Here is a 23,528-nt window from a genome sequence, read left to right on the forward strand (position 1 = left end):
ATCTGGTGTCTTCGACATTTGGCCAATCAGGGGATGACACCTAATCCAAACAACAATTTCTAAAGTTTTAGCATTATCCAGTTCTAAAAGAAATCATTTCATTTGATTAGCGATGATTGATTGCCCTGCCCAACTTTTTAAGCATCTCAATCCAGTGGTGGCTCCCTGTGTTTAAAGAACAGCATTGATCTTACATGAAATGTTATGACAACGAGGCTGCTTTCCCTCTGTACTGGATTTGAGTTTAGGCCCTGCAGAGTTATTGGATAGATTGAGCATATGAGACCTTTAGGTGTTCGGATATGATTATTTTATTTTAGCAGGTCAGCCAAGATAGTGGAGAGAAAACAAGACTGCAACCCCTCGAGAAAGTCATCAACCAAAGAGGAAAAAGGCCACATCCTCAAGCTACGTGTGTGAATAATACATACAGAATTCATAATGCATGATCAAAGTTATGAGAGATATCTCGCCTGTCAATGTTGGTTACTTTTATTTTACTGACTGGTGAGGATTCAGCGAATTCATGCTTCACATTATCTTTAATTGACTGACTCGAGTTTCCTAGTATGTTTGTGTCAGGAGCCCCTTCAATGTCAATACATGTTGATGTAACTTGTTTCATCAAATGTTTATTGTTTGAGAAAATCCTGTTCATTTATTTGTGCTTTGTGATACACAAACACGTACACTTCTAAAATCCGTGGTCAGTTTTTATTGTATTTTGACAGCCGTCCTTCCTGTTCTTCATATTATGTTTCTGGTTGCGTTTTTGCTTCTGGCTGGGTTGGTCGCTTTCTTGAGGGCACTTAACTCGGTCTCACGCACCTCTATCTGTAATCAACTCCTCAGTTTAAGATCTCGCCTGATCTACGTGCAGGTACCAGATAATCTCCGCTTCCACAAGTGGTACTTCAGCTGCTACGACCGTGCTTAGCCATCGTACGCCTTTGAGTGTTTTCCTCATTTTGATTCCACTTCTTCTCACCAGTACCTCTTGAGTGCTTGCTGTTGAATTCCTTGCCCAACTTATTATATTTATTCATAACACCACAAGTCCCTCATTTACCCAACTGAACCATAACTACTTTTTCTTTTCTTTTCTTTCCTTTTGGAATGTTTACTGTTACTTGTTCATATGCTGAATAAATAAATAAACAACAAATAAATAGAGATGAAGTAAAGCACCCCCTCATCTCACCATCAACTTCCCTGTTTCACCCAGAAATTCATCTTGTAGCCTGCCTTGCATTGTTCTTGGACAAGTGTATTCTTTTGTCATTAAGCACTACCTCACCATTGTCACTTTTGGGCAGAATCCTCGTATCACCAAAATGACAATTTTTCAGGAAATAAAAAAAACTAACTCATCTTGCTTTGTTGAAGTTGGTAGGACACTTTATGTTGCTATCATACTTAGACTGTTGCAAACTAACAAAACGGCAGAAACATTTATGATGCTGTCATTGTCACAATTTGTGCTCACATCAAGTCCCTGGTCATACCAAAAAACAGGCTACTTCACAAAAGTTTTTTTTTTTTTTTTTTAAATCTTCTTTACAATGCATTTTTCTTGTTCACAATTCAAATATACTCTGGGGAGACTTATAGTCCAAAAAATGGCCCAACTCAAGCTACTGTTTACGGAGTTTGTGAGCCACTGCGTGAAGCTCCCTTCCCTCTCTGCTCTGTGTGCAGGCTCCTGCTAGTTAATGTTGACATGCTTGAGCGGATACAATAGCCAGGCTACATTTCAGTGAATTCCTTGCTTATTGCTTTTTTTCTTTCCTGCAACCACTATGGCTGCTTAAACAATGCAATTTTCCAAATTGTGGGACTACAAAGTGATCTAATTTGTGGTTCCCTTATTTTACTGTACCTCTGTTTGTGGTATACCCACTGAGAAGTAGAGCGAACAGACCAAGCGAGGAAAAATAATGAGGCGGCTGCAGCAGCTTACTTCACTATTCTGTAGGTTTTGATGTAGGTGACAAACACAGCACAGACAGGTAGAGCTAGTCATGAGAAGCCAGCATTCCACCACAGCTGGTTTGAAAAGCACAACTGGTAAAAATATTCGTTGACCTGAATGATTTTCATATAGAGTTGCAAAAACTTTAAATGTGATCGTTTGGTCAAGTAGTCATTGCAAGTGAAAGCTGTCGCCATGGAAAAGCTCTGACCTAGCAACAAGGGAGATATTTCACAGGTGACAGCATATGCATGGTAGGAGTGAGTGTATCTCAGGCAAATTGTTGCAGTCACTTCTGTTTGGGGAACAGTGAGTCATTTTTTGTGACCAGGTAGAGACAGCACAAATAGAGCGATTTTTTTTATTGTTGCATTTTTGGAGCTTTTGAATGAATGTTTGATTTTCCTTCAAAAGATAACACCACATGTGCCTTACACTGTACCTCACCAACACACCTAAATGAGACGATTACTTGCTGTGCGGAAGTTACTTGTGTTATTGTATATGAAATGCCAAAGTGCAAAATGTATGGTATCAAAGCTGATAATGTAATGGCTAAACAGTCAGTCTGTTTCTGAGGAGGAGGGGGGGGGGGCACAGTTCAGGGAAGTTTCTTAGCACTTGCAAAGATGCAATTGCTTGATTTTCAGTACATTGTAAATGAGCTGCAGAAGATGATCCAAAACACTGGCCTGGCCGAGCTTCAGTATAGCTGCAGCTGCTATAAGTGAGTCTGCTGGAGGGGTACAAGCACATGTTAGAAGGCTCCATCCTGAAGTTATCTGAGTGTGTGTAGTCCTTCAACATCTCCCTATAGGGAATCATCCCAAGTTTGACAGCTCAATCAAAGCATGGTTTGAACTCGTGCAGCTATCTGGGCATGTGCGTTGTGATCAGACAATGAGGTTCTTAGTCCACCATCTGCCATTGTCTGGAATTGCTTTCTGCCATTCGATCCCCCATAGCTGTTGGTCTCAGAAACACCGTGATCTTTTCTTTTTTTCATATCCTTTTGCAGACATTAGCAGTGTAAAAATATATGAATCGATTTTCTTGTTAGTGCTGTAAACATACTTCCTGTTTTTTTTTTTTTTTTTTTTTTTTTACTGCCTTTAAAACAACTAACCTAACACTACAACTCCAATAGTGGCGTAAAACATTTACATTATACTCTATCTTTGTTAAACCTGTCCAAAATTGCGGAGAAGCAATTTCTAAGTCTTTGTTGGCTGCAAGGGAAATTTTGTGCTTGTGCGCTATGTCAGCTCACATCCTGTCTGTCCCCTAGCGACTATAAAACCTAGTGATGCCCCTGTCACTGATAACTTGAAAAAATTGGGTACTTCTGTCAAAAAAAATAAAACTAGGCAGTGCACTTGCATGACCTGCACGACTGCTCAGCTTGTCACATTACAGTGTGCATGCATTAGTATTTCATCATATTTTTCTCATCTTGAATCCATACACATGCAGTTAAAAACAATGCAAACTAGGTATGTTTTGTGAATATTGTACTTTATTTTCTTTGAACTTGTGCATCAACTTCAAAGAGTAAACAGTGCACTGAATTTAGTTTTCACAACAAATCCACATTTTCTTTGATACATTTTTAAAACCATTTACACATGTTTGCTCAACTTTGAATCCTATGCATCATGAATTAGGATTGCAAATAATTAAAGGTCCAGGTCCAGAAAGTAAAGACTCAGGTGCTTCTTTCTAATCAACCGAGCTGGCAGGTAAACAAGCTCCTGGGGAACTAGCTTGTTTACCAACTGGTTTGAATAGAAGCCCTGTGGCCCAAGCCAAACTGTGGCAGGGTTTTACTTTCCGGACCCGGATTTTACACCTCTGAAAATGATTAGGCATCTTTTAAGTTTTTCTTCTTTTGTGTGAATACATACACTGTATTCGTTTCCAACTATGTTCTAAATAAGCATTTCTCACATGAGGTAAAAATATTTTTCTTTATATGTTGTCATGATAAAAAATAGTTAATTTCTCCAAAACATCAGTGGGTCACTCTGGGTGCACACCGATGTGAGAACACTCCTCCTGTATGTCTGGTCAGTGCTTAGAATAGCTTTGCAACTACCAGTCTGGAGTACCATACTGCAGGGGCGTAGTTGGGGCGTGAAGGGTGGTTACAGACATACAAGTATTCATTTCCTTTTTAACATGTTTTTACGAGCTGCCCTTGAAAGCAGGGATTGACATTAACAAGTGTCGCGTTGACGGCGCCAACCCGCCAAATGCGTTTGAATTTCAACAGTGGCAATAGTGATGCAATGGATTGATCCATGATCCATATGGATTACTCTCCACGGTACGCTTGTGGTCCTATTGGTTGGTCGAAATGAAAACCATGTGCGTGTTCACGTGAAGGCAGCATGTTTAGCCCGCACTCACTAGTCAAACACAGCGGTAGCCATGGCAAGGGTAGCAAAGGAGCAGAGGAACTTGTAAACCCTCCTGTGAAGTGCCAGCACCAGAGCACTTCTGATGGGAGATCATTCGGTCGGTGCAGCATGCGCACGCCCAACTATGGCACGGCGGATACACGTGCGCACACACACATTTAACATTAAGCAGTATCAAAGAATGTTTTCACGGCAGACATTTTGGTGAATTAAATGGTTTAGAATAAAAGAGCTGAGATGGCGTTCTGTTTTTTTTTTTATATGACATTAAACAATACACCCCTTAATTATTTGGCAATTTAGGCTTTACTGTCATTGTGTTTTACCTTGACCAGTTGGATTATTTAGTTCTTTGACCACTATGGAGAGTAGTTGAACTCGAGAGAATGATCGTTTGCTCAACAAATTTGGCTTAAGATACATTTACAGGAAGTTCCTAGTGGTTACAGGAGCCCCACTTTTAGCTTGTTTGTTTTGTCTCACGACCATCCCCATCTTGTTCACGATGGCCTGAAACTGCCATGGTCACCAGCAAACATAGATTGACTCATGAAAATTTGTCCCCATAACCTCTGCAATGGTGGCTACGCCCCTGTCCTACCACCATGAAGAACACGCTTGATGGTGGAGTTCATAGTGGTAAAATCCAATACAAAATGTTGGTTCTCTTTATACAAAACATTTTTTCTTAGAAATTGTGAATGCACATAAATATCAGACTTTTTGTAAAAGAACTGAAAAAAAGCCACAAGAGACATCACACAGAGCGTATTGTAGGAAACTGTAGAATACATAGACATAATTTTCGATTTACTGCTGCAGTGAAAACTGTATAAACAATGGATTTCATAAATAAAACAATAAATACTTGAATAAATACAGTTTATTAGCATGTGATTGTTTTGAATTCATGGAGGTGTGCCGATCACATCCTATAATTCCTCTAAATTGAAAGTAATGGTGTACGCACCTCATTAATGCCTAATTACGACTACAGGCTGATACAATACATGGAACTCAACAGCTTGCTCTATCGGCCCTAAACCATGCATTCTTTGGTTATATTTCTGCATCCATCCCATACACTACATTTAAAGACTAAAAGTGTTAGTACTCTGAAAGACAAATAAATTAATATCACTTATTGCCCGATGGATGATATCTTTTTTTTTTTTTCAATTAATCATATATGTGACAAAGGAGTGCAGTACTTTCCTGTACAATTTAGAAATCTGCTGCACTCATTGCAGGCTTTGAGGCTTGAGGGTAACTTGAGTTGAGAGCTTGCTTGATTATTTTATCCATGTTTAAAAATCGTTGTTCGTTTCCACTTTTCTGTCCCCTATATGTAATTTGGCTATGGTCATAGCAAAGCAATTTGTGATTAAGATGCTCAAGTAACTTAAGATGATGTTGTTGATAAGGTCCATTCCACCATTATTGACAATGTCATAATAATAATAATAACAGTAATATAATAATACAATATTCCAACCTCAACCTCCCCCCCCCCCCCTTTTCTTCACGCTTAAAAACTTCACTGCCTGTACTTTGCGCCTTATTGTGGTAAGAATAATGAGGTAACTTGCTGAAAATTCTCCTCGGTTCAAGTTATTTCCACAGGAAATATTATTGAAACCAAGTTTATCTTGAATAAGTGACTCTTTGTCAATGCGCTCTCAAGCACCTCTGCTCAATGTCAAAATAACCCAAATTGTACACCCTCCCTTTCACCAGTTTCCCCCACGTTTCTCCCAAGTGTCTCTACAAGCCTCCTCACTGCGGTGGTGAGGGTGGGAAAGTGATTCCCATTTCATGCCATGGTCTCTTTCCCTGGCAGTCTGCGGTCGTTGAAGGTGTGCATGTTGATAACCTCCTCCGTTTTCGCCATGACGGCTGCTTGAGGCTTGTGTTTGAGCCTGCGCTGGCACTTCAGTGACACCCTCAGTTCGTCCACCATGACACTGTAGAAGGACCTCTAAAGTCGAGGATAGAGGGGGAGACAGTAGAACAGAGTGGATTTCAGACTCTTGCCGATTTTACTGCTATGATAGTCAAATTTTACAGTAGAATTCAGGACTATTCAGGATGACAATGAGAGAGGATGTGTTGGGATGACTCTATGGTATTGACTTGAAAGTGTTGTTTGTTGTTCCCCCATGTTTCTCCCAAATGTGATTGGATTTGATTTGGACAGCAAAATTACAGATGAACTGAATCTTGATTTATGTCTTGTTTTAAGTATTCTTGTTTTATCATTTCAAAACTGAAAATATATTTTATGTAGTCAGTGACTGTAGGGACAGTCAATTAATAGCAAACGAGTGCATAACAGGGCAGTGCCCCCTGACACAACAGAAAATCACTGCATTGAAACACTTTTATTTTCATAGATGACTGTCTCGTGAAGACGGGCAAAGTCGATTAACACAGTTTATCTGGAAACTTTTCAGTGTTTCACTTTTTCCACATTTTGTTTTGTTACAACTTCATCCTATAAAAACTTAATTTCATTTCTTTCCATCTTAAAATTTGAAAGACAACATCCCATAATGACAATGTGGGATGTATTTTTTTTGGGGGGGGGCATCATTTAGAAAAAAAATTAGGCGCAGCCTGAGGACGTGAAAACCTTCATCACCAGTTTTCACACAAGGTGCATTGGTGGAGCTCATAGCCAAGCAATAGGTCGAGGCAAGGGCAGTTCACTCTGTGTTCACACCGTGACTACTTAGAGGGGATATATTATGGAAATTTGAATTTTTATTACTCGCATACAAATAGATGTCTGGAGTCCCTGCCCAACCATCAAGTGTGAAATTAAACCACTGAGTAAATCCTTTATTATCTGCCTATTTCTGAAAATGTGTCTGTAAGCGAGCCAGTCTACACTTCAGTCCCTACTATTTCAACATGGAGGTTATTTTACATAATAAACACCTCCAGAACACGTTTCTCAGCCAAAGGTTCGGAAGCTTGGCGAGCCGAAGTGTCAAGGCAAGAGAATCACTTTTGAAGTCGCTGCAGACGCACTGTCATGCCAATCCAAAGCAGACCTGCAGTTTTTGTGCAGATTAGCGGTAGCAAACCTCTTTAATCAATATTAACTGGACTGACTGTTTGATTTAAATTGTTCCTGTGGGTGTAGGGAGGAATTTTTGTTTGGTGATGCCATCAGCCACAACTTATACTCTAATTGACAAATGTAAATTGATAACTTGATGAAGTGCTGCCTGAATAAGTGAAAAGGCCAGTAGGTGTGTATAGGGGATATGACTAAATTACCCAGTCATTGCTTCACAATAAGCAGATTTGTATAGATTTCTGTTCAACGCACAGTTTTAGCTAACAGATCCTGCAGGTATCCAAGCGTCACATACACACATGGGCTTTTAGTTTCAATAATTTGTTTTTACACTTGAGGCTGTATTTAGGAACTGTTTGGTAACTGTCAAAAATTCTAATAAACGAACACATGATATTTATATTTTAAGTAACTGTGATGCCAGTGCACTACAGAAGCACAATATATTCAAATTTATTTTGTCTGGATTGTATTATTTCTAAATTATTCCAAAATATAGTCAGTTCTTCAGATATAACACTTCTCCTGCCATATTGATTCAAACTTAAGTGATATTTTGAGGAATAAATCAGCTGATTTGATATACACAAGAAAGAAAGTTTGCTCTGGACAGTAGACTAGGGATCTTGCATGAGCATAATGCCTCTGCCCGAGTCAAGATCATTGAGATTTGTATCTTTCTCTGTATGCTGTGTGTGCCTCAATTGAAATGTATTTTGGTAAAAGCACCCCATTATAATAGTCAAACATTCGGGGTTAATGAGCTCAGTAATTAGATCCATTGGCCTGATTCTCCAATATGTCTGTAGGAATCTTCTTACTGACAAAGGTTCCTGAGGGGGAAAATGCATGGGAAGTCATTACAATGATGTATAAGGGCGACAGTATAATATTTTAAATCCTACAATGGCAGCGCTGTAGAACAGGATTAGTGGCTCAAGCATCTGCATAGCAGCCGAGAGATCTGTCTTTACGTCTCCATTAGAGCAGCTCTATGTGGTGGGCTTTTCTCCAAGTACTCTGGCTTCCGCCCATGTTCCTAAAACATGCATGGTAGGTCACATAAATATGAATACATTTAATTATATAAAATTCATATCATTCTGTATCAATTGTCCCGAGGTGTGATTATCGCAACGTGTCCTAGATTGACTGGTGGCAATGCAGGGTGTTCCCTACTTCTTGCCTGAAGCTAGCCGCTATAGACTCCATAATGAGGACAAGCAGTATAAAAATGAGGGACGGATGGATAAATCCTACCATGTTCGAAAAAAAAAAATCAAATGCTATAGAATAAAGAAAAATGCACAAAAAGTTGTGTAAGCACCGTATTATGAGTCTTCTAGTGGTCTTAATAATTCTTAATAATGAATGTATATGTACGTATATATATGTGTATATATATATATATATATATATATATATATATATACACACACATATATAATATATATACTATAGTATATAAATGCACGCACGCACGCACACACACATATATACACACACACACACATATATACACACACACACACACACACACATCACATGTACATGTACATGTACATGTACATGTACATGTACATGTACATATAGACATACACAAATGCATCATGTGTGGTAATAAACACTTCTGATAACCCGAACCACACTGCAGACAGGCTTTGGTAGCTATTCATTTACTCCCACCCCACCATCTGTAAAATTAAATGGCACTGCAGTGGTTTACCGGTAAAAGCTATGCTGGCTCCAGGCTTTGTAGTGCACTGGGCCCACTCTGCTCAGGCTCGAGGGACACATTGCCATCAAATCTGCCTGCTGGTGGTATGTTGGATTGATAGCGGCAGTTTAGGGTCATTGGATTACAGAGTTTTTATGATGCTCAACAATCAGCAGCTGTGCCACTGCTCTGAGGAAGGACCCGTTTGCACTATGGAGAATGGCAATGTTGTAATGTGAGGCAGTTAGTGGGAATTGAAAAGGAAAAAAGGTGCAAGAAGTTTGCATGCAGGCATCACGCAAATGAATAAAAGGTAATCAATTATATCTATATATTTACTGATGGGTTACCAGTCTTAGCGTGTTACGTGAACTTAAGATGCAGAAATATCATTAATCAGAATTTTTGTTTTTGTTTTCTCTACAATGGACCTTCATTTATTGTGAGGCATACTGGTTGTATGGACCAACATCCTCTGAGCCAAATCATGGCACAATCATTAACTACAAAGGCAATTCGTGATTGATGAAGATACAGCTATTAATGCTTCTTTAGGTTATGTGGCATTTGTTGGCATGTGGGAATTGGAAACACAAAATATCAAATTAATGCTGCAGATTTTAGAGATTCACAAATTCATGCAAGCGACAAACAGCACTGAAATGCTAACAGTCGAAAACATGTAACATGAACAGCAGCCTCTGGCAAAAACCAACAAACTGAGAGTCACTTTCCTCATGTAAATGTCATCATATTCCATCTTTTTCAAATGGCCTTGCACATTCAAATGCGAGTCTTGAGGGGGTTTAGCAGTAATGTTTTTTTATACAAAGCGCCACTAGTAAGTTTCTAATGAGTGAAGGGACTGGCTCTCACTGGCTACAGATATCTAGCTTCGACAATGTACACACAAATTGATTGTTTTCAGTGAAGAATGTGTGATTTATAGTTAACTTGAGAGGAATTGCTGACAGAAAATCAAATTGTATTTTGTACCTTTTGAAAGGTTTACAATATTTGACTTTACCAGAAAAGGGAAAAAAGTAGAACTAGTAGTAGAAGTGGGTAAAAATTAGTGCAGCAGCAGGATTCCTTGAACTACAATAGGAAAACTTGTTACCAGATTGCCTGTCATGACACATGTCATGTGAGTTGTGTGTCATCACCAATTTTGTTCAGGGCATTCTACTTGTTCTTTCAAGACACACTCACAAGCATAATTTTACATGTGTGCATCCATATACATGCTCTGTGTGTGCATGCATGTTGCGTGCATGGTAGGGAGATAAGATGGTTTCCTCACACACAGCCGTCCAGTGGTCTCAGCAGCCAGGTTAGTCTGCATCAGCCTCAGCTGTAGGCAAGACGATTGGAAAAAGCAGCAAGGCGAGGAAGAGGGGGAGGAGGAGGAGCGGGAGTAGTAAGCAGAGGAGGAGCTAAAGGAGGGAGACAGTAGAGGGCAGGACAGGAGTGGAGCAGGAAATGGATGAGGAGAGGGAGGAAGGGGATAATCATGGTAATCATGGAAATCTGACAGACAGCATGGAGATAACAATTCATTTAAGGTCAATGATGCATGTAAATTAGTGGTTAATGAGTCTCACTATGATAGATTTAAGAATAGGGGCTGGGGTTATGCTTTTTTGTTGTACGCACATTCTTGCTTATACTTCTAGTTAACTGACAATACATCCATGCACTCAAGCAGCCGATAAGAAACACTACGTGTTGGAAATTTCAACACAGTGGTGTTTAAATTTCGGAATAATGGATATACCGTTTCTACTTTGTAGTTTTTCTTTTTTCTCAGGGGGTTCTGAAACGCATCTCCCGCGAAAAATGAGGGGTCTCTGCATGTAGGAATATCACTCCCAAAGTTGTTATCGTTAGTATGTCAATGGGAATTTACTTTCAGTTTGCATTAGTGTCAGCAAGGTTTTAAAAACAAATCACATCTTGTGTATAAATATCCAATATGTTTTAGTATTTTTGTTGTGTGTTTCTACAAGAAATCACTTATGCTTAATGCTTGCTACACAAGCAACATGGTGCATTCAGATTACTTTCACAATGTTGGGAAGTTGCAAATGTACCATGCCATTTTGCACGTTAATTGGTTCTTCCATTATCAAGAAAAGCCAAGATCGACATCTCAATTACATTTTGATTACGTGCCCAGCTCTAGCATGAATGTATCTATACCTTAAAAAACAAAACCATTTAATAATCATGGTCCACACCATTGGTTTATAGATGCATGTATGAATGGATGAGCACATGAATGGCTGAATGTGAAGCTTTGTAAAATGCTTTGTCCACCGTATTGTGTAGATAAATCGCTCTACGTATACACTCCACTTACCATTTGCCATCAGTCTATAAGACCGTGCAAGGTTCATCCCCAGCACTGAATGAGGAGATGCTATTTTTGCTTCTAATGTCACAGAAAAGAAGTAATTATAAAATGCAAATTGCACAGTGTGCTATCAAGCATGTGGAAAGCAACAAAGAGATACTCAACCGTACATTTTGCAAGTCGATACCTACAATTCCTTGCGAATAAATAAATAAAAATAACCACATGTTTTAGAAGAAAACAAAAGAAGAATATTAGTATCCTCAAGCACAAATGTATTTATTTATTTGTGGGATGGTTTATTTTCACAGATAAGCATCTTGCTGGTTAGCACTTTGATTCTCATTTTGTGTGGACTTTGCCTGACTATCAGCTCTAGCTTTCTGTGTTGGTGGAAAATACAAAGAGAGGAAAGGGGCAGAAGAAAGTGGAGACTGTGGATGAAACCACCATGTTTTTCCATGATGGGGCATTTTTCAATATCCCCAACAGGGGCCTCGTTTATCAAGCATGGATATGCACAGAAGTGTCCGTAAAGCATGCGCACGAACATTATCACTCAAAATATGAAAATTCTCAATATAAATCAGGCGAGGACGTGCTTAAAGTTATGCACAGCTCTAACCATGCATACACACAAAATCTTCTGGTAGTGAAAACTACAGATAGAACGGCTACACCGACATCACTAACAAGGCAAAATGAAACATGGGGCTTCCAAACACAGTTGGAGCCATAGATCGATTGCACGCACTTTTACTGAAAGCACCATTGCACAACGGATTTTGCTTTGTTAACACGAAACGTTTTTTCTTTTTTTTTTTATCATGTTTTCATTTTGTCACTGTACGTTATTATAGGAATTTAGGTCTTTTGCTTGTGTGAGACAAATTGAGTTGCCTTCTATGTGAAATATGTCATATAAATAAGGCTGCCTTGCCTTGCCTTGCCTGAAATAACCTTATGGCTTCTTGTGGCGTAGCAGTGACTTGTTTGGACCCATTATAGCACTCTAGCACTTTGAGATTTGCCTTCAAATGTAAAGTGCATTATAAATAAAATCCACTATTATTGTTGGTTTTATTTTTATCTTTTTTTTTATCAGATCCATTATTAGGTCTTTTAGCACATACTATACCAAGCAAAATCATTTTAATGATTTGGATTGTGTTTCACAGTCCGTCTTGTTCTTACCCAGAGAAGATGTGGCTCTGACCTGAGCCTTGTCCACCTGGTCAGCACAACAGCTACTTTTAGGATCCACTGTTGAAAGGTACCTAAGAGGACCTCCAAACTTAGTGTAGAGCGACGTGGCCAGCTGCACACCTACACACCGAGGCTGGGGGATGGATTGTTGTGCAGCTCAAAAGCTATACTTTTAAAGAAACTAGTGAATGCAGAGGGTCCAGCATTCACTGATGGTTGCAGAACAATCTGTTTGGCTAGTTGTCCAGGAGTCTGAAACCCTGGAGAGGAAAAGGGTCTGCAGTAGAGATGAACCTCCACCTTCTATGGAAGGTGCTTTAACTAATTCCAGAGAAGACTTTCCTGATCTCTACCTGAAGCCTGATTTCAAAAATCTTGGGGAATGTATCGGTTTGTTGACAAGCTAGAGGACAGCCCTCCAGCCTCATGGAAAACTTTGTACAAGTTGCTATGATCTACTTTGGAGGCTTTTGCATGATGCGACTGCAACACATTTTAAAATCTGTTGTTGCTGCTATTTTTAACTAATTATTCTGTGCTTTGTATTAAAATGTGTTCCATATTTTGGTGAGTGTAGGTGCGAGTGTATTGGGAGATGTCCTTAGTGTTCTTTCAAATATTTTTAACCTCTTTGGTGCCATTTTGACCGGATTTGTTTATTTAAAGGGCCAAATACAAGGAGGAAGACAAAATAATCTGGTTGTTTTGGTAATACGGTAGCAATGTATTTTGATTTAACTTTAGTTTTAACTAAGTTTTTTCAGCACCCCACGACCCTGAACAATTTACGAAGTATAGTAAATGGATGGACAGAGTATTGTTCTAATGACATCAATTTTCTATACCACTTATGTAGAAGGTCAAAGTGAGCTGGAGCTTATCCTGGTACACCTTGGAGTGGTCTTCAGTCAATAAAAGTGAATATATTGAGACACCTCATATTCACATTCATACATTTACAGAATAGGAAATCACTCATTATGATCCCATGCATCCAATATTTTCTTAACTGCTTGTCCTCTGGGTTGTGGGTATTATTATTATGATCATGAATATGAATATTGACAATATGATAAGAGATCACCACTTCAGTATTCATTTACAGGTATTTATAACCGTACCAGCTGTTCAGTTTAGAGCCTCGCCTCCAGACAAGAGACTATAGAACCAAGGATGAGTTGAATGTGGTCTCACTCTGTTTTTGTAGGCCAGGGGAGATTTGAATACTTGAAAGATAGCCAGCTTGCAAATAAGGCAAAACAGTTGAATGCTCAGGGAGCTGTGTGGCTTTGTTAAGCACCGCAAAAATCAGGAAAACATGACTTTAATACACTGGAATGATATATTGACTAGTTATTACAATTAACATTTAGAGATGAAAAGCAATGCCCAGTTAATATTAAAACAAATGACAATCGATCAAATTGTTTATTTTAGAGATAGTGTAGTTTTTGTTTTCAAAAATGTTATTTTTTTTGTGTAGTGCACAACAAAAAACTGACAACCCACTGCTACAACTGTGACACAGAGTCTAGAGGCCACCTTATGAAGCACCTATATTGGAGGGACATCCTAAAATTATAATATTTGGATTTGATGAGGATGTTTTTGATCAAATCGAGCAAAAGAGAATGATACGACTATGTGATCCATCGATCTTCATCCGTGACAATGAAACAACTGTACAGATGCAGAGAAACTTCTTAAGAGCTTATTGGTGATCTTATTCAATGAAGCTCAGCAATAGCTGGTGAAACATGAGCTCATTTTCATGTCTGTTATGCTAACAGTTTTTCTTGTCGTAAGTCTGGCTCAGAAATGTTTATCAGTCTTTTTTTTTTTATCACAGAAAAATACTTTTTGGTCATACTTTTCCCCCTTATTTTTAATCCCTTTCAAAATTACATGGTGGGATGGATCAAATGGGCAGATGTTGCCCACCCATTATTTACATGAACTACCATTACTACTTTTCATCCAACATTCAGCAAAATCTTCCTGAGAACAGGCTGTCTAAAAATGTTTTTATTAATTAAGGAGCAGAGTAGTATATGAGTGTATGCAATGTTGCAGTTGGAAGATGAGTGGATAGAAGAATGGTGGAAGAGGATGTTTATGACTTTAAATGTGGTTCATCCAGTAAGAAAAGCTGAGTGCATGTTTTTGGTTTTAGCCTGTTGACTGAGTGTGTACTGCCAGCACCAATAGGTTTCATTCTATATGTTAAATATTTCTATAAACCCGAATTCCAATGAGGTCGGGAGGTTGTGCAAAATGTAAATTACAACAGAATACATTGATTTGCTCACTTGGCAAATGCTTATTGAATGTTGTTCAAATATATCATGATGTCACACAGTGCACCTTGCCCAGCTCCTTAGAACATGTTGCAGGGATTAAATAGGAAATAGGTACATATATGAACTAGGTACAGGATTTAAAATAGGTTGAAAAGAATTTTGAAATCATTGTATTCTATTTTCATTTACATATTGTCCTAACTCTGGAATTGGGGGTTCCATATGTGTGCTATATTATCTAAAGTGTGACAATCACTTTGTGGCAGTTTTATATTTTGTAAACATGTCTTGAGTGTATGTTGAGGTCATTTGTGATGGTGGTTAAAGTCTAGCTTGGATCCATGGTGACAGCAGAATTCCTCACGTTTCTTATCTCGTTGTCGCCATTGGGCCTAAGTGAATAAATGCAAAGAAACCAACCCTTATCTTCCTGCTATGATCATGTGAGCAATAACAGATGGTCATGTGCTATGAATTTTGAACTTTAGTTTAATTAGCATTAATTTCATTCATATATATTATATTTCAGCCATAAAAACTCATTCAAGGCACATTTGGGAAGAAAAGTGATTGTCTTACCTTTTCAAGTTCAGCGCTTTGTTTGGACTTGTAGAGAAACTCTCCCACTGCCACAAACACGGAGAGGACAAGTCCAGCAGCTAAGACAATGAAGATTCCGCCAATGTTCTGTACTCCAAGGGCACTGGCCTCCTTGCTTTCTTCTTCGGGGCAGCCGTTTCCGCGCCACCACTTCTCCTTCATCATGTGCAGCTTGCCTTCCTCTTGAAGCTGCAAGATGGCAATAGTGATCTTGTCTCTGTATGGAGACCCTGAAAAACCAGATGACTAGGTCAGACTGTGAACCAGACTGTAAGACTGTGACCGCATCGTACGCAAATTAGCATAGCAATCTCCGCTCTTATTTCAAACCCAAGGGTGAGGTAGATGCAAACTTGCTAGACGGGTGTCACCAAAACGGGTTCTATTTACATCAACCTTGGTTTTATTGTACCATAACGAAATCTCCCATGTGAAAAAAAAGTGGTCCTATGAAAGCAATGTTATACTTTCTAAACCCACGCATTTATATTATTCCCGTTAGATAAGGTTTAATTTACCTCTCCGTCCATCCATCTATCCACCGAGACCCACTGTACAAAAAAACTGAAATAAATCAACCCCAACACCTTACTCTGAATTACCCTGTCTTGTAAGAGTCCTGGAATCCCTCATCGGTAATAATTCTTTTCATAAAATGATGTGTGCCACCCTCAGCGGAACAGTTTCTGACCTAAATATCACCACTACTGCAAAAGGGGTTGTGTGCAACCAACTTTCGCAATCTACAAAACAACTGCCAGAACCCTATGGCAGGAGACGGGGGACAAAGCAACTGCAGAAAAATGAACTTTGCCGTATTGTTGTTTAGTTTGTCTCATACGACCTTCTTGTATGATTGGAAATGAGGAGCTTGCCATCATTGATCTTTCAGGATCTAATTTAAGGTTTGAATTAAGTATTAGTGCCCGAGAACCCAATCGCTAAATTGATCTGACAATGGAGGTATTGAATACCTGGTCGACATTCATGTCTTTCTTCAATACATTATTGTACTTTCATGTAAAGATTCTGGTCACATTAGGAGAAGATAAGATATCTTTTTATATAACACGTCATCATCATCACGACACACAGATGATAAAAAAATCTAACCACTGACCACACCAAAATAATACAATTATAGCTCATGTACATGTTATAGCTGTTGTACCAAACTGGTTTCAACATGAGCTCTTTCTTTGTTAATGAGGCAAAAATGTGCCTTGAAATTCTTCCTTCTGTCTGTGTGCCGTCTTTGAGAGTAGATAAACCACGCTTCTGTTTTTCAACGTGCCTGTTTCCTGCATCTCCTGCCCTTTCTATACTATCTAAACCTACTGCAGGTATAGGAGTCCACCAGTCTTTCTCTGTCATATGATAAGAACCAATTACCCACTGAAATGTCCAATTAAACAATGCTGGAGAAGCCTCGTGATAAAAAAAATAAAGAAAATCCTGCCAGACAGATTCTTGTAATGCAGTGCAGCAAACTGGACATAAGGTGTGCCACAAAGGCTGGTGTTACAAGATGTATTTCAAACCCCTCCAATTAAATTGCCCTCCGCAGCCATTGAACTTTGTTCCGTCTGCCTTTAAATAAAAATCCCGTTTCAGGTTGTCAAGCAGAAAGAGCAGAATGAGTGATGATGAGACCAATGAGATCCGATTTGCTAGGGCGAGTTATCACTGGTGGATTTATGAGTATGACCCGGACACCAAACACCAGAGCCTTCATTGGAAGAGACAGACGTCTCAAAGACCGAGGAAAGTCAGACACTTGTCCTATTTCATCATGTTGATTGAGTGCTTAAATGTGTGGGGGATCACCCACTCAGATCTCAACACGGGGCCAAACATTCAACCAGCACGGGGCTCCGAAGAGATCCTCTGGAAAGGGTTAGAGTTGTGGCAGGACAACTTGTGGCTGCTTGCAACAAGTTGTTGCTGTTTTGAAGAAGTGATTTTTCATATGAGCTCCCCCTGGAACACGGGGTACAAAGATGATTTGCATAAACAGCACTTATGAAGTGTACAGAGTCAATTTAGTTATTGTATTGACCACTAGTGCATAGCAGCAACAATTATTAGCTGCAATTCTAATTGTCTTTGTGGTACGAGGCTGCGTTTATTCATCTTATATCTGTCCTTCATCTCACCCCAAAGACCTTTGCTATCTGGCTCTATTAGCATGAACAGAAAGCATGCTTAAAAACGTATATCACAATAGTGATGGCAAATATGAATTGCATGATGTTGTTATTCAGTGCCATCTTCACTATTATCCAAACAAATAAAGTCCTCAGCTGCGATATCATGGAAATCTAGAACATGTGTCATACAGTCACAATCTGTGATGCACAGCACAAACCTTCTAATTGACTGATATAACTCACGTTGGGACAAGTGACAATGAGTCACAACCCTATTCCTTATGATTCACCAACAAATCCAAATGATCGTAGCTTCTTTGTATTTGCTGTTATATTCTTGTATTAATGATAGAGCCTCAAAATTTACATGAGTTCAGTTCCCCCTGACAGTACAAAACAATTTGGACCACCAGTGTCAAACTCAAGGCTCGCCACATTATTTTATGTGGCCCGCAAAAGCAAATTATGTACATCAACTTCATATTTCTTAAAATACCAACATTTCAATTTGCCGTATTTGAGATTTTGCTTTGATTTTTTTTTACTGACCTCTTTACTTCCGTATTTATTATGTGCATTAAACCCCACATTTTTCCAAACACACTTGTAGAAAGTCAGGATCACGCAGCTGGGAGGTAAAATCCATTAGACAACTGAGGAAGTTGTCAAGGGAACTGGCAGCTGAGCTCTACTAAGGCCGAGCTACTAATGCAGCTTGACACCGACGCTGTCAATGAGATATGTGCTAAATGGCCAGTCTATATAGGAATACAGTCTGCAGATGGTAAAGGCTACTAAAAGGGTAGGATTAGCAATTTAAATACCTTGTTCTTTCTCCATGTAAACGAGACACCAGGGAGTATTGATGCTCGCACCCTCCTTTCCACATCACACATGCTGGCTGTACAGAAACTGTTCGCAGCAACATTCGTTCACTTTGCTGACATTCCTCTCACTCGCATAAGCTTTCTTTCAATGACACACAAGTGACACATCAATTTTATGGGTTATTGTGTTTTTTTACTCTTTGGTGAAGCAGGCGAGGTCCTGCTGGAAATGGCGTCGCAGGCTACCAATAACTCACAAGTGACATGTTGAAGAGATTTGAGTTGTGATTTAGAAGGGCCTTTGGCCTTTCACTTGATCTTAGTGGTTTTATCCGAGGAGATATGTATTTCTAGGGCATTATGATCCGGGCAGGGTCACCCAAGGCAGTAAGGGCCTACCTGAGGAACCAGACAAAGCACAGCTCAAAAACCTCCTCTACCTTTGATAAGCGTTTACCCTCCCCCAGAGGAGGCTCATTGCCATGTGGCCTTTTTTATTTCAACCATATTTTATTTTTGAAAGCCACAGACAAGAAATTAAGTTCACCAAGAAAGGACTGTACAGTGTGCACAATTGTAAACCATGCAAAGGAAGCATCGGTCAATAGTATTCTTTGTCTTTTGTCAAACTGTATTCTGTGCAACACATATAATTTATATCATTTCTTCGAATTATATCAAATTTAGTCAGCAAAGCAGCGTACATACCCATTGGAGTGCCAACCCCATAGGCTTGTGAGTCAATAAGGCCGCCAATCTGGGTGAGGTTGCAGTTACGTTGTGTGGCAAATTCAATGCTTGTCGACTCCATGAGGAAAGCATAATCTGAGGTGAGAACTCTGTGAATGCCTTCGTCAACATTCTTCACCATCACAGTATGCCGTCGACTGCTCATGAATTCCCACATTTTGTCATAAGTGGAGATCTTGGTTTTCTGTGAGAAGACACAATTACACTGTGAAAATATAGCCCGAAATATTTATTAAGATAGAAATTATATATATTCAGCACTTCAGATTAGTCAATAATTTGTAATAAATAAATTTAATTAATAAATAAATAAATAAATAAAAACACAGAACTGACATTGATATTGTAAAAGCGCTATAAAGAGAGCCCATGTTCAGTGTCATACAATATGTAGATTCTGGCTAGGAATTATGATAACGGTTTTTAACTGGTCATTGTATTTCATGAATTTTGTTCTGCTCCCATCATTTGCCTTTAGTGGCACCGTCTTGAACATAAGCAGTGAGCTTCAAATTGTATACGTGCTATCACACAGAATGAATACGTACAAGGGAACATCACTTTCTTGAGCAGCAGGTTTGAAGCCATTTGAAACCTAATTAAGTCACATCTTCAAGGTCCCACCCGCCATTATGGTGTGTAATGACTTTTTGTGGCTGGTCGATATTTTAGATCAACTGGGTGATTTGTGGAATGCCTATCAGAATCTTTTGGAGTCACCCTTGACTGAGGAGATTGAGCATGCAAGCTTCTGACTGCTGATAAGAAGAAAGCTGTGGCTATGAATACATGGACAGACAGATAATTCCTGTATTGCAAAAGAGGCAGACAGAAAAGGTGCATCGCCACATATGTATACCCAAACACCACAACAGATTTGCAATATTGGAAAAGGAAAGATAAAGATTAAGATAACCTAGCTCCAAAAATACATTGTAATTCTATAGTATACTAGTAATTCTTAGACAAATTGAATTGAATTTGAAATATTAATTATCAATTGATCAGATTCAAAACTTGGTCATAATTAAATCTCCATGCAGGACCATTAGTCCTATCCAAGTTTTCCAACCGGTTCAACAGTGTTAAAACGTAAATCATTTCGTACTTAAATAAGAGCTGTTTGTGATTAGAACTGATGAAGTTCATTTTTTTGCGGAGTGCATTAAACACATATTCAGGTTGCACGGTATGTACACTGTTTCTAAGTGTTCATCTCCCTTCATAATGGTTTGTGTGACAGTAAAATAAGCTTTAGGAGACTTCAGGATGCCAAATTGACCACTACATGAGACATTGCCACCTGCAGTATTTGGTTTAGGTTTTATACTCGTTTCAATTTTTATTGGTTTAAGAACACTTTCTCAGCAATCTTAGTGAAAAGAGTTTGAGAAGGGTAAATGATTTGTTAACAATGAGACACCCGCTACCTTTTTTTAAACATGGTTTGACATGGCTGCTCAGTGGGGTTTAGGAAGTTCGCCTGAGTGAGGTAAGCATTTGATTATTTGCTATAACTCAGATCAGATTTCACAAAGGTTTGGCAGAATCCAAATGTTATTGAGTCAAGACAGCTAGTTGGATCGTTATATTATTTTTATCCACTGTGTGAGATTCTGTCTCGGTAATTGAATTATTCCAAGGTGATTTTAAGAGCATATATAGTGGAAGCATCATTTGTTCTGTTTATAAGCATACATCCTTGGGAAGTGAATGAGAGTGATTGTGGTTTAGGGCATTCAGCATATATAGATGTGTGTAGCTTTGATTTGTGTGCAACGGCACACACTTGTCCTTGTCCTCAAGATTCTGTTTGCTGCTTGTCAAAATGTTTTGCATATTTTTCAAAGGACCTTAATCAAAAGAATCCAGAGAGTGGAGGGAGATCGTGCGTGGTTTTTGGCTGCAAAAATAACATCTTTTTTTATTCTTTTATACAGACCTCTCTCATGGCCCTGTTGTACAGACACGGTACAGGGAAGTCGGTAAATGGCTATAATAGAAAGGCGTCGTATATGCAGTCACATTTGAGCCTTGAATACTCAAACAGCATAAGAGTTGACTGTCAGAGCTGCAGATAAGATTTAGAACCAATTTTGTAAATGGATTTATTCTTGTACCCACTGAGGTGGATGTTTTACCTAATGTGAAATAAAATTTAAATGATAATAGCTAGGAATATTAATGGTAAGGAACATACAACTACATTAACGTGACACAAAGTGAGATGTTATAAATGTTTACTGCAATGGATCATTTCTTCTTGCAGGCTTTTTTAAATGTACATGTTAATTAAATCCTAACCATTTATTTTTCATTGTGTTTCAATTTCGACTCTTGAATTATTCCAAGTGTGTACTGTGTGGGGTTTGCACGTTTTCCCCGTGCCGGCGTGGGTTTCCTCTGGGTACTCCAGTTTCCTCCCACATTCCAAAAACAGGCCGGTTGACCACTCCAAATTGTCCGTGATTGTGAGTGTGAATAGTTGTTCGTCTACATGTGCCCTACAATTGGCTTGGCGACCAGTTAAGGGTGTACCACGCCTACCGTTTAGAAAATGAATGAATGAATATATCTATATCATTTTGTTACTCATGCAAAACGATCTGCATTCATAGACTAAAAATTTGGAGACATGGCCAAGAAGAGGGTTTCTGTTTAACAGAGTAACCGGCATCTCCCAATTATAGCCACGAGGTAAAAATCCAACCCACCCTTTAACAAGATATGATTTTATTAGCTAACAACCAAGTGTCTATAGCAGTGGGTGTTTGCTATTAAATTATTCAGTGTTGTTGTGGAAGAGGTCCACAGGGAGTTCTACTCGGGAGACGAGTGAAACGCTTCTATGCTTCCCAGGCAGACATTTACATAATTAGCCACCATTATACTATTTTTCCAGCACGAGTCAGTAATTACCTAAACAGCAAGTATTTTGTAAATGTTATTCCGAGATGTGACTTGTGATCTCTGTGTATATTATTTAGGAATACAGCCACTACGCTAACCATCATTCTAACTGTGTGTTTTTAACAACGTGATAAGTACAGTACATTAAGAGGTGTTATCCTCTGCATTTGGCAGGCTTCATTAATATTCACCTGATTTCTACATCTAACATGAAAAAATAATTCAATGTTTATTTGAAATTGTTTCGTTACTGTACTGATTATCATTGATTTATTCTATTTAATTTCTATAATTATCTTCATCAGTTTCAAGATATTTTTATGTGCCTAATTGAAATGCTATCAAAATATATTAATAATAATAATAATAATAATTGTTGCCAATTCAGGCACATGTCAAAGTAACACATGTACACATTTATGTATATCATTTTGTTAAACTTTGAAAACATCTTTACATCCTTGAATTTTAATAAGTGATGTAAAATAGACTGTTTAGAAACTTTTATTCCTGGAGAATATAAGTAAATATACTGTATATTATGGATATCACTGACCTTGAAGAAAGTCATCGTCGCGCCATCCTCTACCACTCCATACTCTATCTTGGTCTGCTTGGCCAGGTCATCAGCGGAGTCAATAGGCGACTCCATCCTCTCCACAGTGAGGAAGGCTGCAAGGTTTGCCGTGTAGGAGGAAATGATGATGAGAGTAAAAAACCACCAGATGCCTCCGACAATTCTGGTGGAGAGGGCTTTCGGCATGAGCTCAGATCCTGAGTGAGAGGAGCAAAGGAAGGTCATGAGACCGAGATGAGCTGTAGATGAGAGAGAGGGCCAGCATCCTGGATAGCGGAGCCCAGGCTGGGCCTATGCACCTGCCACTAGGCTCATATTCCAACAAAGATACACTTAGTTATGCACACGACACATCTTATACTACATCTTACAGTATGGATCGTAGTTTGCTATTTTAATTGATTGGCCACCAAAACCATGTTTTCCATCTTTTAGGCAAAATCCTTGCATTTTCTTGTTAAACATACAAGTCTACCGTATGCGTGGGAGTAAAGTTGCTCATTTGAAAAGAGAAAAAGAGCCCGAGTACTATGTAATCTGTTTTACCCAAGCAACCTAAGAAATTGAAAGCTGGGATTTCAGACAGTCATTCATGCCTGATAAAGAGCCATAAAGAGGGGATTAAGAACTGTGTGCGCCACTCCCTCTGTGAGAAACT

The 23,528-nt window shown here is 38.9% G+C and overlaps 1 protein-coding gene across 2 annotated transcripts in view; it reads right to left on the reverse strand.

The window, feature by feature from the left end:
* Positions 1 to 3,466: 3,466 nt before the first annotated feature.
* Positions 3,467 to 23,528, reverse strand: part of grik2 (glutamate receptor, ionotropic, kainate 2) — a 91,521-nt gene continuing 71,459 nt past the window's right edge. The window contains exons 14-18 of one of the 2 annotated variants that reach the window (XM_037273475.1): positions 22,850 to 23,067; positions 19,342 to 19,567; positions 15,636 to 15,886; positions 15,421 to 15,448; positions 3,467 to 6,370 (exon numbers count right to left, since the gene is read on the reverse strand). In XM_037273475.1, coding sequence (XP_037129370.1) covers positions 6,123 to 6,370; positions 15,421 to 15,448; positions 15,636 to 15,886; positions 19,342 to 19,567; positions 22,850 to 23,067 — 971 coding nt within the window. In that variant the 3' untranslated portion in view covers positions 3,467 to 6,122. The remainder of the gene's footprint in view (positions 6,371 to 15,420; positions 15,449 to 15,635; positions 15,887 to 19,341; positions 19,568 to 22,849; positions 23,068 to 23,528) is intronic. The other variant, XM_037273476.1, reaches the window with a different exon arrangement.

Source organism: Syngnathus acus, chromosome 16 (genome assembly GCF_901709675.1).
Source record: "Syngnathus acus chromosome 16, fSynAcu1.2, whole genome shotgun sequence".
Lineage (NCBI taxonomy): Eukaryota > Metazoa > Chordata > Actinopteri > Syngnathiformes > Syngnathidae > Syngnathus > Syngnathus acus.